This window comes from Prenolepis imparis, unplaced genomic scaffold (genome assembly GCF_030444845.1).
Source record: "Prenolepis imparis isolate NDT839.2.m4 unplaced genomic scaffold, iyPreImpa1.0 SCAF_6, whole genome shotgun sequence".
Taxonomy (NCBI): Eukaryota; Metazoa; Arthropoda; class Insecta; order Hymenoptera; family Formicidae; genus Prenolepis; species Prenolepis imparis.
Window position 1 is genome coordinate 4,074,030 of NW_028141164.1, and position 24,903 is coordinate 4,098,932.

Sequence of the window (24,903 nt, forward strand, 5' to 3'; positions counted from 1 at the left end):
TTCGTATCTCATTCTCTCTGTATCATTTTCTTACCACAACTGTCATACTCTCTCATTTACGTGCGCAATCTCGCTCTCTTGCATCAGTCGGTCTTAATATCTCTTCACTTTAAGCGCTCGAGTCGATCTCTTCGTTTTTTTGTATAGTTTGCCAAGAACGTATATGTGTCTCGAAATTGTGAACAACTTATATATCGTATCGTTTCGCTCTGTCACGCATCATGTACATACAATAATAATAATAATAATAATAATACAATCAATCGCCGTAATAATGATAACGGTGACAATTTATAATTGTGATAGGGTAGTAAATATATATAACGTAATGTATACAATGTAATGGGGGAGGGGAATGGACTAAACCGTTATAACGAACAATATATCAATAATAATAGTAATAGGTGGCGGGTGACTGACAATATAGTTAATCGCAATAATAATAGTAATTATTACCGATAATTGTTATAAAGGTGTAATTTGTCTTTTTTTTTGTTTTCGTATGCACAATAACCTCTTTTGTCCTCTCTTTTTTTCATTCACGTGCACTCTCACGCGCTCTCCTAAACTTCAAGGTAACATCATCATTTAGACTCGTCATTACAATATTACATTATTAGATTACATTATATCATAATACGCTAGCGTTTATTCAATAAATTTTACATACTTTGATACGCAGTATGATGGTTTCAAAAACGGTCATCGGCCAACCAAATTTTGTTCACACATCAATACACCTACGCTCAGTAGTCGAAGTAATTTGTACTTGTAGCCATATATTATAAATATTTTTAGTAGTTCGGCCTCTCTCTTTCTCTCCTTTGCTATCGTTTCGCATCTTTTTTTTCGTATCTCTTCTTGTTCCATACGGTTGCCAGTAGTTTGAGGCCCTACACATTTTTTTTCTTTTGATACGAATATTTAAATATTATTTTTACCACCGTTTTTTCCTGTCCCGTTCTCTCCCCCTCTTTCTCACGCACTCTCATGTTCTTTCTCACACATGCGTTCTCTCTTTCTCTCTGTCTTTCCCTTTCGCTCTTTCCCTACCACCCTATCTTTCGTCACCGTAAACTTCCGATCTGACGAAATTTTTACAAATTACGGAAGTGATACGCTTTCGAGCCTATCGATCTCTTATCAGTTTCGTTTACGTCATTCATTATCTCTTTTTTTTCGTGACGCTTAAATGGTACCGACGTATTTTTGCCAAAAATATATAAAAGAGACATAATCGCCGTTTATTTATTTTTTTTTTTTATCGAAATCGAAACAAGCGTATTGCGGCTCGAATGAACGAGAGCACTGTAGACAGAGGGACCGTACGTCTTTCGTTTTTCTACACGTATTTAACGTTCACGAGTTTTGCCCCTTTGATACCTCCTGCTCCTCTTTCCTGAGAAATCTCGCAAACGTCACACGCGACTTGTGGACCGCGATGAGGAAATTTAGATCTGTCTCTGAATGCCATCGCGAGGGAAGACATTTACAATCGTGATACCCCTTCGGCTGACAATCGAGTAAAAATCTCCCATATTTCCAGGGATCACACCGATGTTTTCCTTCGCGCGTCATTCTTTTTTGGCGCTCCCGAAAATTTCGAGCCCACATCGAGATCGAGGCACGGTCACCGGACGACCGAAACATTCTCCAAAAATGTACAATAAAATTTCTCTCAGTTTCGCCATCTCTTTCTCGCATACAGTCTACTCGTTCCTCCAAAGGTACACACTTCCGCAAGAAACACTCACTATATATTTCCAATGCACTCTCTACCCTTTCCCCCTATAATAGATCATTCGTTTTCTCTCTTTTTTTTTACAATAACTTTTTTTAGAACATCCTAAAAACCACGAGAGGATAGATAAAGTCTCGATATCTTTTTTTTTTCTTTTATACACCTAAACGTTACTTGCATCCGTTACGGACGGGACCGCCGGTGACCGAGCCGTATCAATCGCGATAGTAGGATTCAACCTCTGTTGACATTTCGTCATTTCCTCCCTTCATCTCACTTCGCTCTTCATATGTTCTATCGCGCTCACACAATCGCATTCTTGCTCTGTCACGCCTTTTCATATTCTCGCACTCGACATCGCTTTCGCTCTTTCTTACATTCTCGCTGTCACATTCTCACGGTCATGTATTTCTCTCTCTCGCTCGTTTCGTTCCCTTTCTCTCGCGTTTTTTCTTTTTTTCTCAAATTAATATTATTATCATGATTCCTCGCTACGAATATGTCGCCCCTTTATTTTTGTCTGCCGCATCTAACGTATTTCTTTTTTTTTTTATCTTTCGAAATGCAACCGCGACCTTTATAAAAATGTACACTTACTACGTTTAATTGTCATCATTTTCATCATTTAAGATACAACAACATACTATACGTATATGGCTCTACAGATGTTCGCTTGCACTGCAACTCAAACGTGTGTCGTGAATATCTCCCCGGCCCGTCGATTATCTCGGCGCGAGAGAATCGGCCGATCGGCGGACGAGAGGTGTTCTTGAAGAGGATCGATTGCGCGCTGAATCGCGGGAGTACATCGTACACTCTCGTCGTTTAGGCCCGTACTTTTGCTCTTTATATATTTTTTGTCTCGTCGATGGAGAGGCATCGATCGCGTCGAAGCCGTCTCGCCGATTCGATCGTTCGATCGATCGCGCCGATCGATCGACGAGCCTCGGGGAGTATGGATTTAGTGTTTCGTTATTTTTAAATTTGTTTTTTTTTTGTTTTTGGAAAATTAGGACCTTCCCGCGAGCCGAGTCGCCGAGGGCCACTCGGACACGTCGGGAATTCTTGTTTAGAAACTCCTACCCGCGTTATGCTTCTGTCGGGGTACCCGCAAGCAACACTTCCCGGGCTGCGTGATCGTCTTACATCCCTTCGCAAACCGTCCTCGCAAGATAGCCGACGATACGGTTTGCGCTACCGCATGCTCATTTTCTTTTATTTATTTTTTTTTTATTCGATTTTTCGACACGAGTTTAATATAGCTCGATGGGCATAACGGCCTAATGAGAAAATCAGGATGTTAATTTTCACGGTGTGTAAAATGCACGGGTTATCGCGAATTTGTGGGCCTAATTCTGTGTTTCTCCCATTTTTTCTCTCTCCACTTTCTTCGCCCTTGTATTTAGTTTACGCACGACCTTACGGATCTTGTCATCGCGCCGTGTCGATTCGAGAGGGTAGCTCGACCCGCGTATCGGGAGGACGCGCATCGATCGGTACAGATCGTTTTGATTTTCACCAGGACGTTCGAAAGAGACACTCTCTCTCTCTCCCGTCCGATTCTCCGATCCCGTTCCGCGGGTCGAGTCTCTCGAATCCGATAGTCTATCATCCGATTTTCACCGTGTTGCGAGCGGGCGGGCCCCAGTCTCGTTGACCATGGCGTGTGTGTTAAACTGGTCGCCGTGTGTGTCGCGGCGGCACCAGGCGGTATACTGTATACAAATATCATTAAGTTTTATCATTACAATATAGGATCTTTTTTTTCTTGTTAAGTTTATGTGGCATGTATATACGCATTGTCATGGGAAATGAGAACCAGTCTTATGGCGCCTGGTCTGTTAAGAGCTCAGGCATATTCTGTAACGTAAAAATATATACATCATCTGTGTGGTATGTATAGTGCTGCTCTGTAACTCAAGATTTTACATCCAGTTAATTGCATCTCCTGTTTAAATCCTGTACAAAAATGTTCAGCTACGCTTTGAGGCAGATTCAGCCCCGGTCGTTAAGCCCGAGTCGCGCGCCTTTTCCCGTAACGTTGATTCGCTTCGATTTGTTCTCGAGACGATTACGAGTTAAAATTGGGGGATCTCGTCCCCCCCCTTTGGGGAACGCGCGACCCAGTCTCACGGGGCAAGAACGAAGCGGACCCGCGGGTAGGTCGGTGGTTACCATTATTATTATTATTTTTTTTTGTTGACAAACTGCACGGCAACTAGTGTTCTGTTTATCAATTTTTTATTTCTGCTGTTACGTCTGTTCTATTACTGCTGGTACCTGTACTGTGTATACGTATGCGTGTACCGGTGTATTATATATTGTGTCCCCGTGTAAAATGTCTCTGTCCCGTGTCGATCGAATGGTCGTGTAAAGATGGCGTAGTAATCCGTGTGGTGTCCTATTAGTGTGTGACCAAACGTCTCCCATACCTTATCATCGTCGTATTATCATTAAATATCATTAGTATACTATATATAATATTATATCGAAAATAACGGATAATACAACACGTAGGGAATCGAGGGGTTGCGATTGGATAACGGATAGGGGCGCGGGGGGGAAAAAGGGAAAGTCAGCGGGATAGTTGGTGTTTCCGGTTAAGGTGGAGAGGACGTCGAGGGACATTTTTTTTGGTTATTGGCGAGAGGGTAGACGGGGGTTGGGGGAAGAGAGGGATTGAAAAGGGCGCTAGCTGCTAACACCAGCTGGTGGTTGTTATTTCGGGGCGTTTCGCGCATCCGCGCTCGCGATCGGTGCTCGATGATCTGTCGCGGGAGACGCGCCGATCGACGCTCGACGTCATCCCGTCCGGTCCCGCGGGGAACAGGACGGCGAAGGGATTCTTTTCGTCTCGACGCGAGATCATCACATTCGACCCCCCCGGGTGCCGATCGTCGTGCAAACTCGATGGTCGAGCAGACTCGTCCGGCGCGAACTCGCCGATCGCGGGCGCTCGGACGGCATTTTTTATGAGCGGCGGAGCTAAAGTTACATGGTCTCCCCACACGTGTGCGTACAATCGTAAACGAAGTCCTTTTCATTATAAGTCTGTCTACTAAAAACACTAATGATAAATACGTTATCCGGCGCGGGGTTTCTTTATACTGACTGGATTATATTTTCCGGAGGATTAATTGAACGGCAGGCGGGAGGGGGCGGGGGATTAATGGCGCGATTAGATTCATGGATTATTATTAGATACGGGGCGAAAGGGGGGAGGGAGGAAGGATCCTTAGGATAATCGGTAATCGATCGAGGACAATTATATCGGGAATAAACGTGGATAAAATCGAATGATGAGGGGTCGGGGAAGGGGGTGGGGGGATGAAGGAGGATGAGCGGGACTTAAAACCGGATATCGGGTTACTTTTAATCGCTTGCTTATTAGAACTGGACTGGCTGATACAACTGGTAGAATACAAGTTTTTTTTCTTTCCTTTTACATACGGCTATTACTTCGATATACGGTAGGTAGTTAGTTATGTAGTTGTCGACACACAATTCAATGATTACTGGGCGTTTACTGTTTATACTGCTTTACTGTTTGTTTAATTGTTAATAATTAAGTAAGTTTAATTGTAGTTAGTTAGTTAGCTCTTACGTAGCTTTCGTCATTCATAGTTAATGTGGTTAAATTCTACGCTTGTATTTGGGAAGTCTTAAGGGATCTTTTTGGGAATCGGTGAGTGTGGGCAGCGTCGAGGGTCGATCCGGACGATAACCGGGCGATCGCCGCGAGGATATGGACGCAACACGTCGCTCGATCCCTCGAGCTATGTGACTCGCATCCGGTTTCGGATCGGAAGCGTCGTCAGCGCGCGCTCTCGACGATCGCCGATCGTCACGAGATCGACGCGCGACTCGCGGGTTAGTTTGATGGGGAGTGGGAGAGACCATAGTACACATATATATTATGTAATTATACTTATCGCATAGTAATTGCATTTAATCAATATACGTGTGTATTATCGGTGCATAGCAGCGTTCCGAACTCCTTGCACGAACCAAAATAGCTTTTCGTAGGGCGTGGATAGATGGTATGTGCATGCGTGTGTATATATAAGTGTATATGTATCGTGTATCGATAGTGTTGTCATATGGACACGCGCGCGAATACTCTTCTTTTTTTTTTTCTTACGGAATCTGTCGAGAGGATCGGACACTTCCGAGGATGCGTTTCGAGCGCGTTTCCGGCCGAGCTGTACACGAAGCTTTAACAAGATCGCGACACATGCGTTATTATTACGTAATGTGCCACGTGCAACACGTGCCTCGACGATCTCGGAGGTATTCTTCTTATTAAGCGTACGCGTGTCACGCGAGGACGATAATGCCCATGGGATAGCCGTTGTCCTCCCGTTCAGCGTGCGCCCAAATATTTACCAAGGCGAGATCGAGGAGGCATCGCGGTATCACCGTGCGCGGATTCATCCGGAAACGCGCGACGTTATATGACCACTCCGGGTATGTTTGTGCGGTCAGATTAAAGACAGAATGTGTCATCACCCTAAGATTCGATATATTTTTATTACGCATGGTCCCGATACGAGTAAATAGAGGCGAACTCTTGACGTTCGCGCTTGTCGTTATGTACCGCGAAGATATTTTAACAAGGGCGTCTCCCCCTGATTGTGACAGTGACGGATCCTCTCGACGATGACGGTCGTGTGTTGCACGCGAACTCTCTCTGTTTCTGTCCTGTACTTGGTGTGTGGTATAGCCGGCTTAAAGGACGAAATTAACGGGCAGCGGGCGAGCACCAGTCAGGCTTTGGGTGGGCGTTCGGTCTATGTCGGGCCCCTTTGTATAATTTTAGTATTTTTTTCGTATAAAATCAACACTGAAGGCACATTCTATCGGACGAGTCGGCCCAGTGTGTGCTGTGAATGAGAGTGGGCGCGGGACTCGAATCCACGTGATTCACGTGGCCGCGGCAAGCCTGGCGTATTTTTGCTGCGGGCCCACGGGGGCCTTATGCACCCCCGTTGCTAGCACGGGGCAATTACGGACACAAGGGCGGGAGGGAGGGACAGGCTAGGAGAAGAACGGGGTAATCTTAAGCAGGAGATATCTTGGTGGCGGCCGCGGCCGGGCCCCGCGCGAGAAACTGTTGTTTCAAGTGACGGTTATTTTGATCCGGTTGCCTTCGTCTATTGCGTCGGGTTTTGGGGGTCTGTTCATTTTTTTCGCTTAAGTCGAAATGGCTATTTCAAAATTGAGAGCCGGCCCGACGCTCGCCTGACTTTGCCCAGGCCAAACACAATTGTCTTCGGGGTATTTCGTGCCCGGAAGTTACACGCGTGTCACTCGCGGCGACGATTTAGGATTTCGTCGAAGGTCACTTTGGCGGAAATTTCGAGAAATTAAAACTGGTTAATTTTGGCCGAAACGTCGAAGAATAGAGTGGCTATTGTTTGCTGTTGCTCGCAAGGATCAGCGTGTAAATAATTAGAAATATACGTGCGCTTATATATGGTATCTGTAACCAAGGCATTTTGTCTAGTGGATAACGTTGAAAATATTTCCCTGAGTATATGTATATATATCTGTATAATATAATTGCGGAATCTCTCTAGTTCTGTAGTCTGTTTGCGATCATCGGAGTATCGACGACGATCGCATCGGTATATCTATTTTTGCTGCATCCTTGCGAGAAAGGAGACAAACTTAAAACAGATCGAACGATCGCATAATCCTGAGTGGATTGTTCTCGATCGTGTCTGTCACGCGTTTGCTGCGAGCAACAAACTTGATAGCGTGATAAATTATTATAATCCAACGTGATCTTCGACGGATGTTCAAAATCGTGCCGTTCACGCGCGAACACTCCGAGCACTGGGATTACAAACGTGAAGAGCCTGCGTGTATCGTGATGCGTATATAATGTGTGTGTACGTGTTTACGTGTATATGTATCACTCTTTTATTCTCTGCACTTTTAAGAATTTCGTCGGAGAGGGAAACATTGCTCACTGGCGTGGAAGAGCGTAGAACCGAAAGCCGTCGCTTCGATCGATCTCGAATGATTAAGATTGAAGACACATCTCTGAGTTAAACAATATACCTGAGGTATAATTCAGAGATTTATTCCTCGACGACGAGACGTAACGTCGGTGGAGAGAAATGACGCAAAGATTCTCGCCGAGAGGAACCTCGAGATCATTCTCGGTCGATCGATGCGTTCGTGTTTACAGTTCCGCGATTTATATTATGCGTGGCTCCTGGAGATCGTATTTAAATTGATATAATACTGCTTTTCCCCTACTTTGTCCGTGACACCCTCTGATAACGGCGTAATCTATACAACAGTCGGGTGGATTTCTCCAAACGGATGATGAGTGCCGGTACAAGTGCGCGTCTCCTCCTTAACTATACTAGCGAACTATACAAAGCGAGCTATACCAGCTTTGAGAAACAGAACGAACGATCAATTAATTCTCCGTTCACGCGGTAGTATCGGCCTCGCCGTGTTCAACGTATGTCAACAACTTAACCCCGGGCGAGAGAAACAACAGAACGCATTTAACTACCTTATTTATTGTTCGTACAAACGGAGGCGTGTCACGACGAAGAGATCGGAATTTTTGTTCGACGCGAAACTCTCTCGAAGGGAAGGAAACGCGCCTCTCGACGCGGCACTCAACGTGTTCAAAAAGACTTATTAGCAATAAAACATCGTTAATACGAAAAAACACATTCTAGGTCGATAAAAATCGAAGCGGCACTTAAGCTATTGCGGAATGTACAAAAAATCTTGGCGACTGGAGAGATCGGCGAGAGAGCGGCTTTTGCGTAGATTTTTTTTTCGATACGACGATTTTTAAGGGAAACAAATCCCAGTTTTGCCGACTCCACGCGAATCAAACTCCCAGTCGCTCTCTGCGTCTACCATACTCACTATAAAACTTAAACTCAACAATCAAGCGAACCTATGATTGGAGACGTCGATCGAGAAGAATGATTCGTCGCGTCTGTCTCGCAGACGCTATTCTTTTTTTTTTTTTTTGGCTTTCTCCTCTCTTACGACAACAGTAATTCTACATATTATCTTCACGTAGTGTTTCGATGCGAGTGTCAATATTAATAATGCGTGGTTCTCGTCGATGGACGTCACATGGGTACGCGTGCTTAAAAACAGAGGCAGAGGGCTCGGTAGTGTTTCTCATAGAATTGTTTCTCTTCTAAGCCTTTTGCTTTCTTCTGGATATCTCGGGCCTTCGCTTTCTTCCAAACGATTATTTGCGCGCGGAGGGTTTTCTTCTTTTCCGCATTCTATTGAGAAAAATATCCATTACGATAAATTTTTCTCATATTTCTTTTTCGATGCGTTATATTCACGTGATTATCATATGCTACTGCGATATCGAATACTCGTAGATGCGAAGAATATTTCTCATTGTGATTATGTCGTAGATATGTAGCATATTAATTCGATAGGATTAGTATTCTTGTAACTGTACTGTGTTGCTGAAAATTTCTCGTTGCCAGTCAGCATATTTACATCACGTGTAAATTTGAAATTATCTTTCCCTTTTTATGTCGAAGCGTTATTTCCATGTTTGTGATCTTAGCAAGAGACTGAAGAAAGAAGCCGTGAGTAGCTTCCTTGTTACTATTGTTCTTGCGTGAATTGATTGAATTTGGAACATAAAACCGGTATAGAGCCTGACGATATTCTATGCATGTTGCGTTGTGCGTTGCTGGAGAACATGTAAAACTAAAAACTCGTTTTAACGATATTGTGTCTCTTCCATCATCCTTCATAGAAAAATCACGCTTCGCGATTCATAGATGCGAATTATATCCTGCAGTAGCTTACGTTTTCTTCGCGATGATCAAATCTTAATGCACCTCCGCGCGGACTCCAGTTTTCTTGTTTCAAACGGAGGGTTATTAGCCACTCTAAACATTTTTCTTTTTATATTTCTGACCAATATTTAACTTTATCGAATTTAACGGTTCAATATGGTTTTTTTTTCGTTTAGCATCCAATCTCTTATTTCGGTTCTAAACGGAGTATAATATTTCCACTTATGTTAAGAGTTTCGTGATGTCTTTGGAATGGATTGTGATTGGTTATTAGATTGATAAGAGAAGGGGAAGGGGGGTAGGGGATGAGGAGAGAGGGAGTTTATGGAGGAACGTGGTGGACTTGTATAGGACTCTCGATGGATAGCATAGAGTTCCAAACGCTCCGTGTGATCTACAGACATTCAATATTAAACAGATCAATCAACTATGTCGTCGTATAATACCACTAGGATACTTCATAATCGTAAGTTATATCAATAATATAATCATATCATTAGGTATCATTAATGCTGTGTGTATGTGTGTGTCTTTCTTCCTCGTATGTGTATCTCATTATACTTAAGTCTCAAGTTACAAGCTAGCGCGTATAAATGATGGGTAAGAAACGACCACGCGAGACGAGATAAGTGGGTGGATTCTGCCGGTCCGGACTTGACGGAGTGTGCCGATCGACTCCTGCTGCGAATCCGCACGTTCGGACAGAAGAGCTCAAGGTATATAGCATATCGGATATAACAGCCGCCGTAAAAGCGTCCCCCGCACGGTCGATACACCCCTTTACGCTCGATGAGGCAGAACCGTCCCGTCTCGGTGGATGGTTTTTTAGCCATCATGTCATACCGGGTTGCCTCTCGTACCGTTTATACTATATATCATTAATCGTATTATCGTTATGTATCATTACTCATTAATTATTTAATTAATCGTTAGGTATAATTCAATTAATCGATACTCTTAACCCCTTTATCGTTTAATTATTATTGTTAGGTAGTTTATAGTTTATTAGGTTTTTTTTTCGATAACGCGTACGGATTGGAAGCAAACCTTGTTCACGTGGGGAAGGATCACGGGAGGGGCGTTGGGAGGATGAGCTGGCTCCTGCGGGTTGTCACGGGGGGCAGGTTGATGTCTCGGAAGGGACGCACCTGTTGTCCCGCGCGAAAATCTGCGAAAAATCAGAAAGTCGAATAGCGGATCTCCAGTGATTCCTTTTCCTTTTCTTATTATGTGTCACTCATACTCTCTCTTTCCCTTTTACACTCCTCTTTCGCTCCCGTCCTTTCTCTCCTTCTCTTACGTACCCGCTCTCTTCTTTTTTTTTCTCACTTTCTTTACGTTATGCGAATTGCGTTCTTTAGAAACGCGTCACGTCTTCAACGAATTACAAGTGGCAAGGTCTGATTCGTTTCGCGAGTCAATGTCTTGGGCATTTTTTTTTTTTTTTATTTTGCCTGCGTCGGTTCACACGTTGTGTCCGTGTGGAATTTTTTTTATATTCTCTGTTTTGTTTTTCTTTTTTTACTTTTTATCTCTTTCTCGTTTCCTTTTCTTACTTTTTTCTTTGGTCGCGTTGGTACGCTCTGCTTATTTCACGGGACCAATTATCATTTCTCTCGTCCCGACGCGTGGCATTTAATCTCGTTCTTCGTGGCTTGCGTGCGATCTCGTCCCGTCTGTCTGTCTGTGCTCTTTCTCTTCCGATCTTTCCCAGTATCTATCCTCGGAAGTACGATGCGCGTCACTTTGTATCGTAATGCCGCCGCACTACTAAGTAAATCACCGTCCATCGGTAGGATATGTACTGCGTGTACAGCGTGTATTTGACGTGGAAACTCAAGTCGTTACTATGGTATTATCGTTCTGTTGCTATTTTATTCAATCGACTGTACTATGGCACTCTGCGACGAGAAATCGATTCGCTGCATCGTCGAAAGAAGATCCTTCCTTCTTGTCGACGCATCATTAATTGCGTTAATTCTGCATTACATCGTCGTGAAATCTGTAACTTCTTGTAGGGAAACCGAGACTGAATTATTTAACGAAGGAATCTCGATACACGGATACCGTGAACTGAAAACCGGTGTCGATCGGGTGTCGACGTGTCTGCCTGACGGAGTATATCGTGGTAAAATCTTGAAATTAGTGCAGAAAAGTAGTCAATTGATGAGGTATCGATATAATAAGTAATAAGCCGTGTGTGTGTGTGTGTCCATGTTGATCAACTGATGCGCAGCCCTTGCATCCGATGTGCCGTCATTAACGAAACGCCGTTATTATCGCGCTCTTTAGAATAATAATCTCCGCGTTGACGATATATATCTACGATTGGCCGAATTAGCAGTAATGATTCCCGTAATTATCCCGTAATTATGAAGCTGGAAAATTTTTGCGAGGCATCACGGGATGGGTCGAGGCACATCGTATTTTCCGACAGCGCTTTCCGACGTATTCGTTACGATGCTCTTTATTATTTATGCGTGTTATTCTAATCGGAGTAAGCTATCATCCGGCGTATATGTCCAATGCTCTGATTTGTCAATTTTAATACTCAATATTAATATTTCGGATTTCTTAATTACTATTCACTGTGTTTACTCAGATCTTGTTGCGTTTTTCTCAGTGCTGGAAGGTATCGGGATTTTTATATTGCATCGTCTTGTTTACATCGCGGTGATTAGATAATTCTCGGTAAAAACAGTCGTCTGAGAAATTATGGCAATTGCCATAAATCTCACGTCAGTCATATTATCGTCGTCGTTTAGTTTGCTTGAAACTCTAATAGTAATATATACGCGTGGCTAGATAATCAAAGTGATCGCGTGGAGAGTAAAATACAAACACGAATAACGCGAATGTCTCGTTCTTTCGTGAAGGATTAAAAATTCTTATCAATTTGAAATATTGCGCTTCACTTTATTCCTTTGTTCCTTTGCTCAAGTGCGATAAATATCGCTTTTACACGTAGGTATATTATGTATATATTTTTTTTAAAATACAGTTTCCATTTTTGTTCACGCAGAACGTTTTAAAGCAGTGATGTGTGTTTCTCTCATGTGAAATATTATGCATAACAATTGTAATACTATTTATTTGCCTTATATGTGCATAGCCTCGTCGAATGCGTCGTTGCGCTAGATTATTTTCTGGTAACGTACAATGTAGATCGTCTTTTTTTCTTCTTTTTTTTCTTTAGCTCTCTCTCTCTCTCTCTCTCTCTCCATTTCGATCGTCACAGAGTCGAGTCTCACGAAGATACGCTCGTGAAAAGAGATATGGATGGCAAGGAATACCGCGGATCTACGCGACGAGATAATGATACGCGACCGATCTCCCTCCTTCAACGCGTATGTGTGCGCGTGCATCTTTGGTGCATCGCTCTTCGAGTCTCTCGGATTTTCAGCGAATTTTCTGCCATCGGCCCCCGGGGTCCCGGGGGAACGGCGAGTCGACACAGTCGTCCATCTTCCGCATCAAAAAGTTGTCTCTCCGCTTCTTCCTCTCTTCCATTCCACGTCATCGTCTTTGCTTTACTTTAATAGCAACGAGCGTCCTTACACTATAATCCCGGGTGACCCGTCCACTCGCGTCGTCGCTTTTTTTGTTACATGCAGGAAGTGTTTTTCTTCTATGCGCGAGAAAGGCTCGCCTTCTCGCCGGATAGGTGTGTCTTTTTGCTTCGTTTTTAGCTTTTCTCTCTTTTTTTTTTTGGAGGGGAACACCTTGCGGGGAGTGTGGGGTACATCGGGACGTGCAAGTGAGGACGAGCGACTTTCCCAGGCTTGGGAGATAAGGTTTTTTGGAGGACCGGGTTAACGCGTCCACGATGCGCGCTTTTCCTTCGTTCGTCGATATCGTGGACGCGAACCGCGAAAAATTTCGAATCCGACCTGACGCGGCGGGAACGGAGAGATCTATTAATTTTAATTTTTTTTTTTTTTCGATGGTTCGGTGGTTTGCTGAGTTAGCTGCGAGGTTTCGAAACTTCCCACCGCCGGCGGAATATAATATATTGTATATATATATATTATATATATTATATAATATTTATATCATTTTTTTTATATAATCTAAAGAGTTGAGGATTGGCGTGGAAATAGGTCGTAAGGAGGAAAGTCGCCCGTCCTGTGCTTTCCACGTGCCCTGGAAAAGTATATACTAAGGCCGATTTTGGTTAAGAATACGCTTCACTTTTTTCATCTCTTTTGATCAACTTTTAATTTTAACGTTAAGGCGCAACGTGATAAACTTGTACTTTTTTCCTTGATGTGTCTTTTAGATTCTGGCCGAAACTGCATGTATCTGTGTGCATGTTTCGTGTGTGTTTATCGTGTGTATTTGTGCGTGCGTGCGTGCGTGTGTGTGTAAATGTACGCGTGTGTGTGGGTGTGCTGCATCGCGATCGATATTTATCGCCTTGCTGAGCACTATCTGTTGTGTGGCTTCGAGCTCGCGAGAGAAGACACCCGTAAACTTGACGTGCATCTTCTCGCGCGCGGCTCGCATTTTAGGAGCTGCTTTTTTGGTGTCTGCCAAAAAACGGAATTTTTTTCACTCTTCGCCGCAATGAGGCGCAGATGCGCGTCGGGTGCGTATATATATCCTGGCCTTCGAAATCTTTTGACATTCGAAACAAGTAGATATCGCAACGATGTGGATATATGCGCGCGCGCATATGCGCCCTTCTTGCTCTACTCTCTGTGTGTCGTCTTGTGCGCAACCAAAGTTTAGCAATCAACCAACAAAATTGTTCCTCGTGCCAAAAATGAACCCAGAAAAACGCCGGTAAAAGGTACGAAAGGAATTCTCGCGTCGAAAGTGGTATAGTCATCAAACATCGTAATGTATGTATAAAAGTAGTCAGGTTTCTCTTCGCCCGAAGCTCTGTCTCTCCTGAGTGAGTCCAGGTACAATGATGCGCAATTGTATCGCCGGTGAAGACCTGGGCGATCACAATATACAGTATGTGGCTATTGCAACTAAACCCGGTTTTAACAGTCACGTGATGGAATAAGTGTAGTCAGTGCAAAATTTGCCGAGACAAAAATATGATTGCCTTCTGCAATAATTTGTGCGTTCAACAGTCTCTCTGCTCAGTGTACTTTTCTTTCAAACGTTTTTCCTAAATATTTGTTTAATATTTCTTGGCATATTAATGATTCCCCGAGAAAAGTTTCATTATCTAGATAGTACTAACCGTAAGCAGCAACGTTACTTTTTCTATCACGTGACTTTTGCATAAATAAATGGCATGTAAAACAGTTGATGGTATCGGCTGATGAGCCTTTCTGTGTGGACTGTATGAAATAAAGATTCCAAGTACAATATATATATGTAATCGGAATGTACACTCTCTCTCTCTCGTCCTTCCTCTCTCGGTGCGAGAGCGTCAGCGGGTAAAGACAGAACTTCCGGCCTAAAATGTACTGGCTTGTGTGAATGGTGCCCCGTCTTGGACCGAAAACGGACTCTCGCGGGGCGCAGAAAAACAATTCCCACAATATCTTACAAGACGTTCCAGCCGACCGAGCAAGTCGCCAACTTCGTCATTCATTCCGCTTTGTGCCCCGTTACGTCGGCTAAGTCGCTCGTAGGAGACATGAATTTTATCGTCCTTCGAACCTCTTTTCGCCCGTGCTACTTTAATGTAGAGGAAGAGTTTTTTTTATTTTTTCGTTGCTGCTATCTACAGAATTAATTGACGCGAACGTTTCGACGTTTTTAATCGTCTCGATTTAGACGAAGTGACGAAGATGGCCGACAAGGCTGACAGTCGTGCGTCCTTTCACCTCATTCTGGAGGGTCTGCGTTGCACATCTCCGAGGAGTTCATTATAGACTCAACGCGGCGATCTAGCTCACATCCTCACACATCAACGTAGGTTTACTGTTGTTTGTTGCTTGCTGCTAGTCCTCGTCTTTGCTCTTCTTCGTTACTAAATAAGTTATTCTTTTTTTTTTGTCTTAATACACCTACGAGATTCCCTACACGATAATACGTATAATCTAACACGACTGTTGGTTGAGACGTATGCGCAAGTAATATATTCCAGGAATACAGGCATTACATGTTCTCATTCTTATTTCGTGTGTGCTTCTCTCTGGTACACGCGTGCATACAATTCACACTCTCTTTCTGTTTGCCACTCTCTCACTATCTCTCATTCATCTCTTGATTCACGCGCGACGCAGGGTCGCAATAAGAATTGCAGACGGTAAGAAGAAATATTTTCATTAAATACGAAACATTGATGTCCATTATTGAAGAGAGTTTTAACACATTAGCGGAAAACCGTTAGACGATAGATATACGAATTGAGCGCGGGGATAACTGCGAGCATGTTACGAGCGTTTGGATAATATGTGAATATACGGAGTATTGTATATGTATATGTGTTAAACTAAACACACACATAGAGTGGAAGCGAAGGCAAGACCAAAATAATCAAATTTTCTGTCAAGCAGGAATGGCCAAAATTTACTGTTCTACACTCACTGTTTCTCATATTCTCGGTGGCCGAAGGGTTGGATGGATAATGACATTTGTGATATCTGCCATTCTTGATGGTTGTGCGCGTTGCCTGCCTCTCGATTCTTCTTCTTTCTCTCTCTTTCTCTCTCTCTTTCTCTCTTTCTCCTGTATCTCTTCTTATTGAGTCGAACGTCGGATCGTGCTGGACCAGATTGCGTGTTCGAGATTGCTCTTACTTTATCTCTTTCTGCCTCGATCTCTCTGTCCTCTCTTCATACGAATCATACGTATAATTTCAGATATTCTCTCACGCTCATGTATAAATATTTTTTGCTATCTCCCGTCTTCTCTCTCACATTCGCGCTTACCTCTCCGCATTCACACTCGCGAAAGATTTGCCAAAAGTATCGTGCACGAAAGGGTGGGGAGGGGAGAAAATTCCGTAATAACTTACATTTACAAACTGGCCTAATAATTTCTCCTCTTAAAACTTCGCTTTTTCCTAATTTTATCATTTACTAGTCTTGACTTTACAATACATATATGCGGACCTCCCGGTAGGCAAGGAGGTCGGCTCTCTCTGTATAATTTCTTCACCTTTTTTAGCAATTTTTTTTTAGCACATTCACTCCTCGTCTCTCGACTCGTCTTTCACTCGGTCCCTTTCGCTCGTTGTCGTCTATCACTCCGTCTCGCATTCACTCACCCTAGCATACCCTTTCGCTCGTCATCTCTTTCTCTCAGCTAGGATCGGTTTGCGCCGAACGTCTTTTGCCCGTGGCTCCGAACTCAGTCCGAAATCGCAATTCGCATAGATTTCTTCTCAGTCGTGACTTTTTTTCCCCGTCCATGTTATTCGTTTGCGTCTCTCATTATCTTCGATCCGCTTTTATCCCCCTGCATGGTTCAACTCGTCCGAACAAAAAAGATCACCTGTTGAGATCGCGAGATTTCGTGGCTTCAACGACGGTCGCATCAAGGACACTTGGCTCCCTACACGCTTCTACACCATCCACAATTTCGTCGGTTTCCAATTTCTCTCTCTTTCTCCCATGAATCGCCATCCCTTCCATCCCTCGTCGCCCACCCACCCCCAAACGCCCGACTGCTACGGATTTTCCGAGAGGTGCTCTTTTCGACGCTCTTGAATCTTGAGCGAGATTATTGCGACATAAATTTTCGACATTTGACATCACGATTCAAGACGAGAAACGTGCACATTGTGTTGTATATAAAGTATTGCCAAGCCAGGAGCTGGAGTATGCACAGCCTCCCGACACGTCTGCTTTATAAATTAAAACATGAAGTGTTATTAGGGCGTTAATTTTTCACGGTCTACAAATTATAAATATAATTATCAAGAGAATTATCACGTGTGATACTTAAGTTAACTAATTAGGTATAGTTAATATAAAAAAATGTAAAGAGATGAAAAAAAAAATTTTTATCAATAATGCAAACTTCAAATATACATTAATAACTACTAATTTAAAATAATATTAATTATTAATCATATTTAAAATAGTGATATACGATATATAACGAATTCTCGATAAATCAATCAATCATTGTTAGTCAACAATTTATTTAACAAATCTGATTTAACGCACAAGGATTTTATTTACCTTTTCAAAATAATAATATCATCTCATGTGGACCGTAAAAAGTTAAAGATATAGTCGCGAGACAGGAGTATCGACTGTCCTCGCTATCGTGCTGCAAATAAAATCGTAGTTTTTCACGACTTCTCGTCCTGGATCGTAAAGTCGAGGGGGCACGAAATTATCGGCGTATAAAGTCAACGTAAAGTTCTCACAAGCTTATCGAGGGAAACTTAATGTATAATCTACGTTAAATCGAGACGCCGGAGTAGTTCGACGGCGTGTCTCGAGCACCCTGTAACTTAGAATTACGAATTAACGATCCCATATATATATACGCGGTGATATGTCGAAAGCCGAGGGGTTGGCGCAACCCTCGATCGATTTTTTTTTTTTTTTTTTTTTAGAAACATCGTTGGGAGGTAGACTCGGAAGACCTCTCGGATTCCTCGGTCGGATTTTTTTTTACTCCCCGTTCTCCTGCCCGACTTTTCGAAAGTCGCTCTCACCTTATAATCCCCTACCAAACGTATTGTAGACTTAATAATGCTACGTGTACTACGAGATTATCACACAAAGTTTGCTCACTCGGTGTCAACAATCAGTTTCTTTTTTTTATTTTCCTCTTCTTTTGGCTTACGCACGCGATCTCACATAGAAACATAATTTACGCTCTATTTTTCACGCTCTCCCTCTTTCTCCCATCGTGTACATATATATTACATTCTCTCTCTCCCTTTCTCTCTGTTTCATTCGCACATTCGGTCGTTCTCCCGGGTTCGCTCCTCCACTTCGTTCCTATCGCGCGCGCGAAAATTCGAAAGACGCGATTTCCGCCTCGCTGAAACGTCATCAACGGGGGAGATAACGTATATTTTCCTGTCCCCCCTATTATTATCTTCCCCCTTTTTTTGTATACTACCGCGCCGCTATCGTAATCGCGCATTCGCCATAATAAATATACCCTAATTACGCTCCTAATAGTTTGAGGAATTATTATTCTCAATGAGTTTCACTTTGAATTCCCACTCTGCCTCCTTCGCTTTCTCTCCGATATTTCTCTTTCGCTCTCTCCCATTCTCACTGATTTCTCTTGTTATCACGGCTTAATCTCAAACTCGATAGTAATGATCGTAATAATAATAATATAATCATATAATAATAATTAGTTTATTAGTGTGTGTTTTTTTTAAAAGTAGGTATCCTCTTCCGCTGCAGCGTGATACGACCTTTTCCGCTCGTTTTTTTATCTTTAGTTAATCGTTTATATAATAATTAATAGCTTGCAAGTGTTAACGTTAAATACTATTACTTACTTCTGCTTACGTGTCCTTAAAATTTACGCGTTTAGGTATGTACGTATGCTTATTATTTCTTCCATTCTCTCTCTCTCTCTCTCTCTCTCTCTCTCTCTCTCTCGTATTCGTTCTCGTTTTCTTAATTTCGTTCCGTCCCGTGTACTCATTTTCTCTGTGCGTCGGCCCCGCTGCATAAACGTAATGAACGGCGAGTCTCGATCGACTTCCTATATTTGTATATGTAACTTCGTTTTTAATAAGGTGAACGCGGTCGACGACTCTAATCTTTCGTTTATCATCCCTCGGGAGAATTGTGTGTGTCTCTTCGCCGCTAATACATCCTTCGCATACATACATCTCGTCGATCTCGCCGTCTGCCTTTCTTACGTTCGTTTCTTTTTTCATTCTCATTATATACGCGCATCCGTAAAATCGTTGAGAATTCGCCCCTTTTCTTTTTCTACGCTCGTGCTGTTCATCGCCAGTTTTGTCCCGCGATCTCTACGTCACGTTGGACATTGTAGATCATCATCGGGATCAGTAGCATCGATCGGGAGGTAAGGATCCGCGCCTGGTTCTCTCATTGAGGAGAGAATCTCGCGGTGAGAACCACCGATCGCTAATTTATTAGCTTTTGCTCAGACACTGTCCTCCTGAGCCTCTTTTTTTTCACTTGGCTCGAGTAAAACGCGTCTGCCGTATTAAGATGTCTGTCCTTCGCGCGCTAGGAGCTTCGATTCTCGGTCGATGGAGAAATATAAAAGCGGACTTGTACTTACTCTTCCATTTTCGGATTCGTAGATGGCCTCGAAGGATCACGCGAAAGTTACTTATGCGTCGTAACGGTTTCTCATTCTCATTTTAGATCTTTACGAATAAGCATAACCATACGAGATTCCTCTTATGTTTCAGCTTATTCGCTATCAAAGGCGACTGGGGATCTAAATCCGGCTTGGTCTTGAAGCCTTTGCTCAATTTTCTGTTTATTACTTTTCAAAATTTGTGGTCATATTCCGAAGGACGTGGAAGCGAGATAATCAGCTTAGATAACTGGCTTGATCGATGTAATAACATGTAATTTCAGCTGTGTATAGTTTACGTGATTTTCTCGATAATAATTGTCAAAAGTAAGAAAAAAAAATGAAAGCATTTTAAGCATTGTAAGCATTGAAGTACTATAAGTTGTCATATTTAGAACATGTCAATTTAATGTTATAACGCAATTAAAGGTTTCTTTTTCCGTTGAGTGTAGATAATGTTTAAAATAGCGGACTGATCATTTTCTGTACGACAGAATGATTTTAGACTTGTTTTCTTAGATGAATTTCATTACTGAAATTATTTTGTTGTTGTTCCATAATTGTAGCATACAATGGAAGAAAAAAAAATGAGAATGATTATCTCATTAATATTGAAGCGTATATTCTATACAGCGGTATTGTATTTTTTTCATGTTGAGATTTGGCGTGAAAAATTATGTAATGTTCTGTTGCTATAAATGACGATAACTGAGATATTAACGCGTATCGACGTGAAAGCGCAGAGCTTTTAAAATCGTAGTAAATAATAATGCAAAGAGTACATTAAAGATCTGTCAAAAACAGATTACATTAAGTCACATTTACGTTTTAATTTAAGTACTGTCTTCAATTAAAAAATACTTGGATAATGGAATATTATATCCTTGTGTTTTGCAAACAAAAAATTAATTATTAATAATACAGAATATTAATATAATTAACTTTCAGAAATTATTTCTTTTTTGTTTTTGACGTATTATTAAAGTTTCTTAGTAATTTCTTAATTAATATGATATATATATATATATATATATATATATATAGGATATATTTGAAAAAGGATAGGATATATTTTATTAAAATAATCACAATAATATATAATTAAAATTCAATTAAAAATAAACACAAAAGAAGTAAAGATAGAAGTTTTATCAATAATTTCTCGATAAATTATAGCATCGATCTTTTGGGAAAAACGCAATTTTTTAAAAATACAATTGAATTAATAGAAATTCAGAAACAAACAATAATATAAATGTCCGAGGAATATTTTTCTACCAGTGCCTATTACCTTGTAACGCGAATGTCCTCAAGCCACCCGAAGATTGCGACAAACAAATTTAGATAACGCGTATATAAAATCTTATATAATCTTTTGTTTTAAAATATCCAAATTTTCTACATTACTTCCTCTTCCATTTCCTTCTTGTCCCGCTATAAATGTTTAGACCAAAATCTTAGGCCAGCGCCGAAGGAGTTGCTACTAGTTTTAGGCCAAAGTCTAATGTATTATATTATAATAAAAATTGAAATTTTCAAAATTTCGTTCTTACTTTCTCAATTCAACAACGCACATTCTAGTTTGGACGAAAAAAACTACTCACTTCTATTCTTATTAAACTCACTAATCGCGAATTTAAGGGTGGTGCATTACATCATTTTACATAAAAAAATGATAGGCCTGGTAAGATGTCAAAACTATTCCGAATATGTCAAATTAAAATAATTGTTTTCCTTTTCCATTGTAATCCGATGTAACGATTTTCAAACTCTCTTTAGGGAGGGGTGGCGTAGAACAGTCAAATAAAAACAAAACAGTGAAACGATGTTTACGCCAAATTAAATACGCAAATAAAATCCATTTTCTCATTTTATTGTCATAATTAATAAATAAAATAATAATCAATAAATCGACCATTAATCAATTAAAAAATAGTGACTCGTGACTAGGTTAAGACTCACCGCTTGCAAAAAGATATCCGTGTGGTTGTGTGTACGGCCTGGTATAAACTACTGATATAATTTTAGTAATTATTATTATAATAACTAAATATACATAATAACTAAAGATAGAGCGTGTAATTCCAGGCACGGGATAGGTAAGCTTGGTAAAGTTGAGAAAGGTATAAAGTATAGGAGTTGGAGGAATTGACCTTTGTAAATAAGGTAAGGATGAAAATTGATATCGTGGAAATTACATGTGGAGCAAAAATGCAAGATTAATTTTAAATTAACTAAATTCCCGTAAGTAGATAATTCCAATGTTGACAATAATAATATTAATAATTATTTCATACTAAAATTGTCATATTGAGAGGTAATAGTGAGTCTAATAATAATATAATAATATATTAATAATAATAATATAATAATAATATAATAATAGCAATATAATAATAATAATAATAATAGTAATAATAATAATGATAGTGCACGTAGTAGCGGGAATGATAGTGAAAAAAAATAAAAGTTAAAATATATGTGCACTTTCGCGCTACCACTCAAATTATCTCTAATATTTATATCGTCTCGTAATATGCTATATCTACAGAAATTTCTAGCGCGAGAAAGAGTCACAGGTAAGAGTATAGGGGCGCCGTCTCTGATTTTTCGCACGTTCGCGTGCGTACGCGTGATGCAAATTAATATGTATATAAGTGGCCGCTATGTGTCCGTGTACGTAAGTCTGTAACGTGGGTCGGGGGTCGTGGGTGATAATAGCGGAGAAAAGAGGGAAGGGAGAGGACGCGTCTCTGACACACGTCCTCTTCACGCTACTTTAATCACACGCCAAGACATCCGTCTCTCTCTCTCTCTTTTTTCGCTTTTAAAGAGTCTAATATTTATTTATAAATTACGCACACTACGATACGCGCGATTATATAGCGTCTTGAATCTCTTTTTATCCGCCACATACAGTTTGAATGCTGACGGCGCCACAATCCACGTGTAGCAAAAAGTCTGCTGCATCCGGTCTGTGCATCTTTGTCGCCCGTACTATTCCTAATCTCGTCTCACTGCAATTAGCCTAATCTCTCGTTTATACAATCAACCATTAATAAAAACAGCTATGTATAATATATTGATCCGTGCACTGCTTCTCCCAATGCAACGTATGTATTCTCTACGACTCTTTATCGGCCCGATAAATAGTAGTACTCAGCGAGCGGAAAAAAAATACGGGGGAACGAAAAGGACGGAGGAATCTCTTCCTCGGCAGATAGGAACAGGTTCTTCGTGCGGAAATTGCCATAAACGGATCGCTTGATTATTTATGCGTCCGGTGTTTCGCATTTGGTTCTCGTAAAGTCGATTCTTTTCTTTGGTATCGATATAAGCGCGCACGATTGTTTCTTCGATTTAATTTACGCGCATTGTAATTTAATAGCCAAGCATTTTCACGTCGATTTTGAATCTTGTCAATCGATTTTACGCGAAAAAAAAAAAAATTAAAATTACGTACAATATGTATAATAAAAATTTCTCTGAAATCGAAAAGCATCGAGAGGCGAACCTCATATTTTTTAACTAACGTATTTATTAACGAGGACTAAACTTCTTCTGAAGAAAAAAGAAAGCATGCTACGTAGATTGCAGTAAAAGTGTCTTCTTATCGACGTATGAACTGTCATTATACATTCATTCATCGATAGGAAGTTTTTCTTTTCCAAAGTTTTATCAGAGAGCATCGATCTTTGCAAAACCGAAGTCACTTGCAGAGCTCAAGGTAGAATTATCCGGAATAGTTTTTAGCACAAGGTTTTTCTCCTCGTTTACAAACGTATTGTTTCTCTACAGAACGGTGAGGGACGAGGAGTACTTGCTGCCCGTCCTACATCGTTCCGTCTACCGACGAAGGTTCCGCTTCCGGTTCTCATTTGAATCGGAAGAAGAACCGCCGCGCGATTCTCAATTTGACTTAGTTAATTTTTGGATATGCTCGCAAACGTTCCGAACGTCTCTGTCTCTCTCTGTAAGTGCAACCCCAGCAGTGTCATTCGTCCTTAAGTCCTTATCCTTATCGTGATGTAAAATTAGGCGGTAACAATTACCTTATACGTTACAAACAAGATCAACGGACAAAATCGACGCTAAAAGCTATCTATCCTCGTCGTTCGTTGACCACGTATTCGTCGATGCTTCTTCGTCTCGTCCCAGGATCACCTTCTCATGCTCGTTCGGTTGAAACAAGAGGAACGTCGATGAGCGTTCGGCTGACATTTTTACGGCCTTCGAATTTCGTCGGCCGTAGATTCGCCATAGGTAATGTTTTTCTTTTGTGTGTGTGTATGTATGTGTGTAATGTGTGTGTCTCTTCTCCCGTTTGATTCGGTCACAGCCTGATCCTTCGTTGGCATCTTGACGTCACACTTGGACGTCGACGGTGCCTTCGCGTTCCTTGGCTTTTTCGTCCGTGTCCTCCTCCTCTCCCTTCCTAGCCCTCGTTCTCTCTCACGTTCGTTTTTGCGATATGTTATTTAAGGATACCTGAACACGCACTACGCGAAGGACGTGTACCTCCTGGCGGATGCGATCCTTCCTCGTTGGTCGTTCCTGATTATCGGGAGCCGACGAGCGCAGGCGAGCCCGCGCACCACGAAGAGCAAGAGCCACGCGACCTCCTGATTCATTCCAGTTGCTCCAGGAAGTTCGGACTCTTGAAGTACTCCGGCACCGGATCGTCCATCCTCGAGATCACCTTATAGATGGACTTCTTCCAGCTTTGCTCGGTGTCCTTGCCGCCCTGAATCGCTTTGAAGAACTCTTTCAGCGTTTGCTCCACAACGTACCTAAAGTTGCTGGGTACCTAAAAGTTTCGCGATACTGTTAGCAGATTCTGCGATGATAAAGTCGCAGATATATATCGGCTTTCATCGTTCTTGCGATAAGAAATGCCGCAATGCGATATTTTCGAATGATGCAAAAACGTTGTAAAACAATAGAATTTTTTGAAAGTTTTCTAGATTATTTTACTATTTACTATTTATACGTTTCATTCTATTAATTATGCATCTTCATAAAAATAATGCAAAAATAATATTAAATTATTATTTTTTTATCATCTTAACTATTATTAAAATTGGAGGATCCAATGCAACAGTAATATATTTTACATTTTAAGAACTCGAACAATTTAACATATAAATTTGTCTTTTTTTCAACACACTCTTTAAGATTAAA

General features: G+C 41.4%; 1 protein-coding gene across 4 annotated transcripts in view; it reads right to left on the minus strand.

Annotated features, from left to right (window-relative positions):
- Positions 1 to 1,243: 1,243 nt before the first annotated feature.
- LOC145937714 (homeobox protein prospero) overlaps positions 1,244 to 24,903 on the minus strand; it is a 50,122-nt gene continuing 26,462 nt past the window's right edge. For all 4 annotated transcript variants that reach the window (XM_083041000.1, XM_083040998.1, XM_083040999.1 and 1 more), the window contains exon 5: positions 1,244 to 24,529. In XM_083041000.1, coding sequence (XP_082897126.1) covers positions 24,350 to 24,529 — 180 coding nt within the window. In that variant the 3' untranslated portion in view covers positions 1,244 to 24,349. The remainder of the gene's footprint in view (positions 24,530 to 24,903) is intronic.